This window comes from Teleopsis dalmanni, unplaced genomic scaffold (assembly GCF_002237135.1).
Source record: "Teleopsis dalmanni isolate 2A unplaced genomic scaffold, ASM223713v2 unscaffolded_contig_0286, whole genome shotgun sequence".
NCBI lineage: Eukaryota > Metazoa > Arthropoda > Insecta > Diptera > Diopsidae > Teleopsis > Teleopsis dalmanni.
Window position 1 is genome coordinate 1 of NW_024031668.1, and position 7,848 is coordinate 7,848.

General features: G+C 36.5%; 1 protein-coding gene across 1 annotated transcript; it reads right to left on the reverse strand.

Annotated features, from left to right (window-relative positions):
• Positions 1-1,038: 1,038 nt before the first annotated feature.
• On the reverse strand, positions 1,039-2,740 carry LOC119663312. The gene is made up of 2 exons (XM_038072932.1): positions 1,841-2,740; positions 1,039-1,761 (listed from the first exon to the last, which is right to left on the reverse strand). The coding sequence occupies exons 1-2, from the start codon at positions 2,738-2,740 to the stop codon at positions 1,039-1,041; spliced, it is 1,623 nt and encodes a 540-aa protein (XP_037928860.1).
• Between the last annotated feature and the right edge of the window lie 5,108 nt (positions 2,741-7,848).

A 7,848-nucleotide genomic window follows, 5' to 3' on the forward strand; every position in this document is an offset into this window, starting at 1 on the left:
ATTTCAGAATCAGTCCACATATATATCGGATGTTCATATTCCAAATCCTTTCTTACCTTTACTACCAATTGTGCTCCTAGTAAAGCCGCACATAACTCAAGTCTTGGTATTGTCTGCGCATTTAGTGGAGCGACGCGTGATTTTGAACAAAGTAACTGAACTGAGATAGTTCGATCAGTCATTTCGGATCTGATGTAAATGGCAGCTCCATAGGCCCTTTCGGAGGCATCAGTAAATACATGAATCTGAGTATTCCTTGGTTGTTTATGATGAAATATATGTCGTGGAATCTTTACATTGTTTACTTCACATAAGCTCTGATGAAAATGGGTCCATTGAGTATGCATTTCAGCAGGCAGAGCTTCATCCCACGATAGTTTTAACTGCCCCAATTTTTGAACAAATATTTTCGCCTTCACTACTACTGGAGCCATTAATCCAAGCGGATCAAAAATGTGCGCCAAGTCGGAACTTACGGTCCTCTTTGTTATTTTGCTGTTTGTAGGTCCGTTAGTTTTTATTGAAAATTGATCAGATTTTGGTAGCCAGATAAGGCCTAGAGTTTTTACTGTCTTATGTGACTCACTGCTGACATCGAGATCCACTTCTTGATCTTCTGGAGCGAGTCCTTGAAGTAGTTGGGCATTATTTGCGCACCACTTGCGAGGTTTGAAACCAGCTGTCGCCAATATTTTAATAAGTTGATCCTTTGTTGCAATTGCCTCCATGAGACTGTCTGAGCCACTTAAACCGTCATCCACATAAAAATCCTTGCTGAGTGTAGCGGAAATTTAACGGCATGCTCTCTGGCCAGGGTTTGTAGACACTTAGTTGCCAGATACGGCGCTGCTCTTGTGCCATACGTTACCGTTTTTAATTTGTAATAGCACAAGTTTTCTTCTGGTGACTCTCGCCCGATAATGATTTGAAGATATTCATCTCTTGGATCAACTAGTATCTGTCGATACATCTTTTCAATATCTGTTGTAAAAATGAGCGTGGTTTCCTGAAACGCAGTAAAATGGATGAGAGTTCGTTCTACACGACTGGACCATTATGCATGATATCATTGAGTGAGACTCCGGTTGATGTTCTTGCAGATGCATTAAACACCACTCGAAGCTTTGTTGTAGTACTATCTGCCTTGATTACACAATGATGTGGCAAAATGTAATGTGGATGCATTATATCATCCTGATTGATTTTTTCCATGTGGCCGAGATGTTCGTACTCTCGCATGAAGTCAACGTACATCTTCTTTAGTTCAGAATTCTTCAACAGCCAACGTTCAAGACTAAAAAACCGATTCATCGACATCTGCATGGATTCACCAAGAACAGTTGTATCCTCCTTAAATGGTAGTTTCACGACAAATCGCCCTTCATAATTGTGGTGAGTATTTTGAGCAAAAGATTTTTCACATTTCTTTTCTGCATCAGTGAATTTGTCATCCGTTTGATTGATTTCCTCCAATTGCCAGAATTTAGTAAGTATATTATCCAATGCTTCGTCGTCAGCTTCGCTGCACATGCCACAGGTAAGTAATTTTTGATTACCGTTGCTAACTTTGCCACTGCATATCCATCCGAAAACCGTGTTCTGAAGTGCAGGTAGACCCTCACCTATTTTGATTTGACCAATCGATAAAAAGCTGTGATAGAATTCTGCTCCAATTAATAAGTCAATTTGATTTGGATTCGCGAAGTCTGGATCAGCCAATTTTATATTCTCAGGAAGTGTCCAGACACTGTGTTGGTTGGGCTGAGATAATTCATGGCATCACGAATGCGTTGATATTTACATTGAAATCATTAATTCGAGACTGAATTTTTGTTGTCACACTGTATTTTGTGTCTCTTTTGCTTCTACCAATTCCTTCTATCCATAACGGTGATGAATGTAACTGCAATTTAAATTTTCTTGCCAGTTTTTCTGTGATTAAGTTTATTTGTGATCCAGAATCGAGTATTGCTCTGCACTCAATGAAATTACCATCAAACGTAGCTATTTTCATATTAACTGTACTAAGAAGAACGTATCCCTTTTTTTGTGTTAATGCTGTGATTACAGTAGAAGGTTGATGACCGGGTTTCTCAACCGATGAATCTGATTTGACATTGATCGATTTGTGTGTTGTCTTGGAAGACTCTGATAAGTGCAACAACGAATTGTGGTCCTTGCTGCACTTGTTGCACCGGGAACTTTTGCATTCTGCTGCCCTATGGCCTGTACGTAAGCAGTTCAAGCACAGTCTAAGTTTTTGTACTGTCTTGATACGACATTGTGGTGCTGATTGCAAGAATGTTTTGCAATAATATATCGGATGTGATCCATTATTACAGAACTTACAGGTGTATATATTTGCCTTTCCCATAGTTGTGGCAAGGGTTTTTGCTGAGCATGGCTTCTCCCTATGGCCAATCGCCTCTAAGGACTGGAATCGTGATTCCAGGAAAACCATGAACTCCTTAATCGACTGAATCTCTCTTGGGTGAGTCAGCGACTGTTCATACAAAATGCGAGGCTGCTTATCTAGTTTGAGGAGCAAACTATGAAGCAGTAGCGGCGACCATGAATCAGTTTCGAGTCCCACATTCTTCAGTGCCAGCAATCCTTCAAAAGTAACATCATGGAGTGTCCTTATTTCTGTCGCTGAAGGATTGGTTGATTTAGAATTCTTTGAATGATTGTTGCTACAATAATTCTTTTGTTGTGATATCGTTCTTGTAGCAAATTCCATGCCGTTTGATAATTCTCGTTGGTTATTGACAGGTGTCGGACTAAACCTTCTGCTTCTCCTGTTAAACTACCTTTGAGATACCACATTTTCTGAGCGTTAGAAAGCTGCTGCTTGTGCTGCTTCGATGAACAAATCATAGAATTGACACCACTTCAAATAATCGCCATCGAATTTTGGTATTGTTGCCTTAGGCAGTGATATCCCAGCGCTGTCTGGTTTACTGATTTCTTGTTGTAATTGTTCATTATTTGCTTTCATTGAAGCTAACGAAATTAAAGTTGACTGAACCAATTCTTCTATTTCGAGATACTCATCGAGTTTATATCCCGCTGTAGTCGGATTGTTGGTGTACTCCCAAATTTCAAAATTAATGGCTTCAATCTCATTCCATAGCTTCTCAATTCTTGCCATATTCACTTCATAAAAGGATTTCATCTGAACGCCTGTTTGACGATTGATGCCTGCTATGAGTCGCTTCAGTGATACACAAATTGCACCTTGCTTGTGTATCATTCGTGCTATACTCGTGCTATATTGTCCTTCCCTCGGTGACGGCATCGGTTGACGTGCTGTCGTTGCTGACTCCTTTGAGGAAGGTGTTGGAGGTATTTTGGTTGACAATTAATTTTCGAAAATCTGCTCATATTTTTCAAATAATCCCTTGATTTCCTGAAAGTAGTTGTTGGTAAAATATGAAACGCTCGTATCCAAATCTGGTAAATTCCTGATTTGTGTGTCGTTATGTTCATATTGTTCCCATAATTCGTTGAGTCGCCTAATACGCTCTTCATAGTAGCGAGGGGATGTCTTCCTCTCTTTTGAGTCCTTTTTGAAGTTAGTGATCAGTTGTTGGATTTGTTTTCTCAATTCTGATTGTTTGGCAATCAATACTGCCATGACTTCCATGGTTGTAAATACAGCAATAATACCCTTCTGAGCAGGTTCACTGGATTGATGATAACGTGATCCTCACGGTGGATCACGTCGGGGTCACCAAAAATGTTCAATAAGTCGTTTCTTATTGAAACTGAATCGACACTTGAATCGATTCAGTGTTGCTTCTGTTTAGGAATCTGGCATTTGAACCAGTTTCTATTGCAAAATCTGAATTTGGCACTTAAACCAACTTCAGGTGAATTCAAACAATATTTTTAAGCAACTAGGCACTTGAACCTATTTGCGTTTAAGTTTTAATAAGCACTTGAACTAATAAAAACTCACGGAATGTTTGGTATTGAATGAAAAGTTTATTAGAAAATGTTGTGCTTTTATACAAATTTGGCAAGGTGTTGATACATATAATTATCACGATAATGCCCTACACCTTAAGCTGCATTAAAGTTGCGCTTAGATATCGCTCAGCTTAGTCGTGGGAACGGTCACAGTTCTCATGGAAATTGTATGCATTTTCGAATAACAAATAAGAAATATTACTTGCGTAATTTCCTTAGCAACCTGGTATATGCTGATAAACTTATTTTCTTTTAACCTTGAACTAAGTCCATATACCAGCTTGCTTTACAAACATAATTATTATTTAATAAGTACAATACTGACCTTGCACAAATTTTAATTTCTCATAATGTTCTATATTAAAGAATTGCACATGCTAAATGCATGGCTTATCTGCAGTTTCATATGACGAGCAAAGTGTGCTCGTGTGATATTCAACTATTGTTGTTGTTTTGATAAATTTTGATATCTTAACCCACCGTTCAAGGCTAAGACATCAAGTCATTAACATTATAAGAATAAAAATTTGCTTTGACAACAAAACAAAAATAATAGAATAAATCTGAAATATATAATTTGTAATATATTACTTAAAATACAAGATTTGTCGATCTTAGGCTGATCATTATTATGTCCAGATTGGACACCGTTCCTCGGCTATTTCCTCGTCTAAGAAGTCTACTATAAGTCTAAGAATCCCACGTTGTACAAGAAAAATAATCAAGAGTTTAATATTTTAGTATTTGCACTGCACTGTTTAATGTCCAAGAAAGCAAAAGAAAAGAAAGCTTCTTCCTGGTTCACGCACTTTTATATCGTCAGCAATCAACGGTGTCATCTGTAAATGCGTTAAAGTTCAATGGCCATTGATCGAAGCTCTGTTTCTGTTCCCTCTGCAATGCACCAAGGAAAAGTACACCTTTACGGCAAATTTTGTTTATCACTTATGTGGAAGCTGGATATTATTCTTGCCTAAGCTTTGATCTAATTCCACATCTTGTACAAAAGCTTTCTTCATTTTGAAATTTTCTCTATTGTTTTGTTTTGTTTTGATTTTATTAAAATGTGTTACAAATGTATGACGGTGCAAGTGATTTATTTTATAAAAATATTAAAAGAACGATAACTCAAGGTAGGTATAGCACTCTTTTATTCAAATATATTTGTTTATGTATTAACTAATTAATTTCAGAAAATTTCGAGTGTAAAAGTTCTGTTGCTGCGGGAGTGGATTTCGGTGATTTGGTTAAATTAATGTTTTTAATATTACTTAATATTACTTGCATACTAATGCATTGATAAATAAATATCGCGAATCACGGCGTTCGACCTGTTGTTGCGTTGCGAGGTAATCGACGACTACTTTTCCATCGTTGTCGTTTTGATATATTTCATACTGTTCTTCCGCAACGTTCGTTTTTCAACCCGAACGGCAGTCTAGTAAATTCATATTTGGAATGTCGTGCTCCTTGCGTGAAATCTGATGAAATCCACTTTTAAGGTCCAAAACTGTGAACAATTTTTGATTTCTCATTTGTGTTAAAATCTCATTTATATCGGGAATCGGGTGTCTGTCTGATACAGTCACAGTATTAACTTTTATGTAATCTACTACCATTCGATATTTTTTTTTGTTGGAAGCATCTAAGTTTTTTGGGACGACCCATATTGGTGAGTTGTAAGGTGATTCTGATTATCTGATGATTCCCTGGCTCAATAGTTTTCTTATTTGTTTTTCGACCTCATCTTTCATTACCACAGGGTAAGAATAGTGTCTAGAGTATGTTGGGTTGTCAGTTGTTTTTATCTCAGCTTTAATTGTTGTCATATACGTGAGTGTTTTCGTTAGTTTGTTATTGCCGCCAAACCCCACAACACTTGTGCCTGGTCCATTGAATCCTTCGACACCCAAACATTCTGTTGCGCGTTGTGTTATTATATTAATATCACTACCCGTATCTACCAGGACTTCGAATGACTGCTTCAATATTTGAATTGTTAATGTGAAATCCGAGAGTTGCACTCTATCAATTCGTGATGTTGAACTACGCGCTTGATTTGGTTTTTGTTGGCTTATAGGCCGCCTTAAATTTGCATTATTTTGACATGATGTGGCAATGTGACCAAATTCATTGCACTTAAAACAGCTTCTTCCTCTCACTCTATCTGGGCAATGTTGAGTTGTTGCGTTGAGTTGACACTGTTCCACAGTTATTGCATCTTTTGTTGACCTGGTTTCTACTATAATTGTTGTCTTAATTATTTTGACTTTGGCATCTTTTTTGCTTCTCCTGATCGGCCTTAAACTTTTCGTAAGCTTTGAGGTTAATTTTTAGTTGCTCAAGACTTCGAGATTGATAGAGTGTGGCCTTGTTTAGTGAACTATCCGGTATGCCTGCTATAATGTAATCAATTAAGTGTGTTTCTTCGACTGTACCTCTAGAAGCAATTTTTTTCCGATTCTAAAAATATTCTAAGAATGATTCGTTACTTAGCTTTTGCGTATTTTCCAACTTTTTGTGCAAGTTTTCCAGTTCTTGGCAACCAAATTCAGTTCTAAGAGGTTGTTTAAACATTTCCGAACTGTTAACGCCATCCCCACGTAACAATCTTTTACAATACTGAAATATTTGTATTTGATTCCATTTACACACTACAGAAATGCTTTCAACCAGTCTTTTATTTTTTTATTTGATTCGCCATCGAACAATTCTAATGACTCTTCGACCTCTTTAAAGTTTATATTATTTTGTACCGGTTTACTTGACATATTTAATGTTTCACCGTCCGCTGTGTCACTCTCGATTTTATTATTATTATTCGCGTTCACTAATTTTTCTTCTTTTAGTTTTGCTGGGTAGCTGTCTTTTTTAGATATTTCTTTTCGTTTAACTTTTGCTTCTATGCTAAACTTTCTTGCATGCTCAAGTGATAACTTGAGTCGTGCTTTTTAAATCTACCTTGTGTATCATTTATTTTTTTGTTTGGTAAGGATGGTAACTTACCAAATACCAGCTCATGTGGTGCGTAACCTGTATCAGAGTGGGGGGCAGTATTATATGCAAAAGTATAGTACGGTAACCAAACGTTCCAGTCGTTATCATCAGCAAAGTTTAGTAGGTATTCGTTTAGAACTCTATGGTTCCTTTCTACTGTACCAAGTGTTTCGTGATGATATGGGGTTGAAAATATTTGTTTAATTCCCATAATATCAGTAACTTTAGCTAACAAATCATTCAAAAATTCTCTACCTCGGACTGATTTTATAAAAAAAAAAAAGTTGTTCTACTAGTGTTTTGGCTATGGATTTAGCATCTTTATTAATCATTGGGTATGCAGTTATGAATCTACTTAATTCACATTGCATAGTTAATATATACCTATAACCGTTTGCTGGTCTTAAAGGTCCAACGGTGTCAATTTGTACCGTTTCAAAAGTTGTATGAGGGGTTGTGGTTATTTGAAATTCTTCTCGACTATGACGGATTTGTTTGTTTTGTTGGCTTTTTTCACAAGTGGTAATATATTTATATACCATTTGTTTCATTTTCTTCCCTGTGTATCTTTGTTTAAGTTTTATCATCGTTTTACGAACTCCCATATGACCGCTGAGAGGGTTATTATGATATTCCTCTATCAATCTAAATTTTTATATCGTATCTTTCACGTATTCCGGCTTTTTTTATAACAATATTTTTAAACGATTCTTATTTTTATTATTTTGTTGCAACTTATTTATCATCGTCTTAAATTCATTTTTATCCATGGATTTAAATATGTATAATATCATCATCTGCTAACGCTAGTTGTAAAATAATTGATTTTTCTATTTGTGTAATAAGCTTCACCATAATCGAAATCGGCTTCGGAGGTAC

Bases quoted from the DNA above. Each gene is read 5' to 3' on its own strand.
- LOC119663312 (XM_038072932.1), bottom strand. From the start codon at position 2,740: ATGGAATTTGCTACAAGAACGATATCACAACAAAAGAATTATTGTAGC. The intron at 1,762-1,840 runs GTGACAACAAAA...GAATTATCTCAG, and splicing joins AAAGAGACACAAAATACAGT to CCCAACCAACACAGTGTCTG.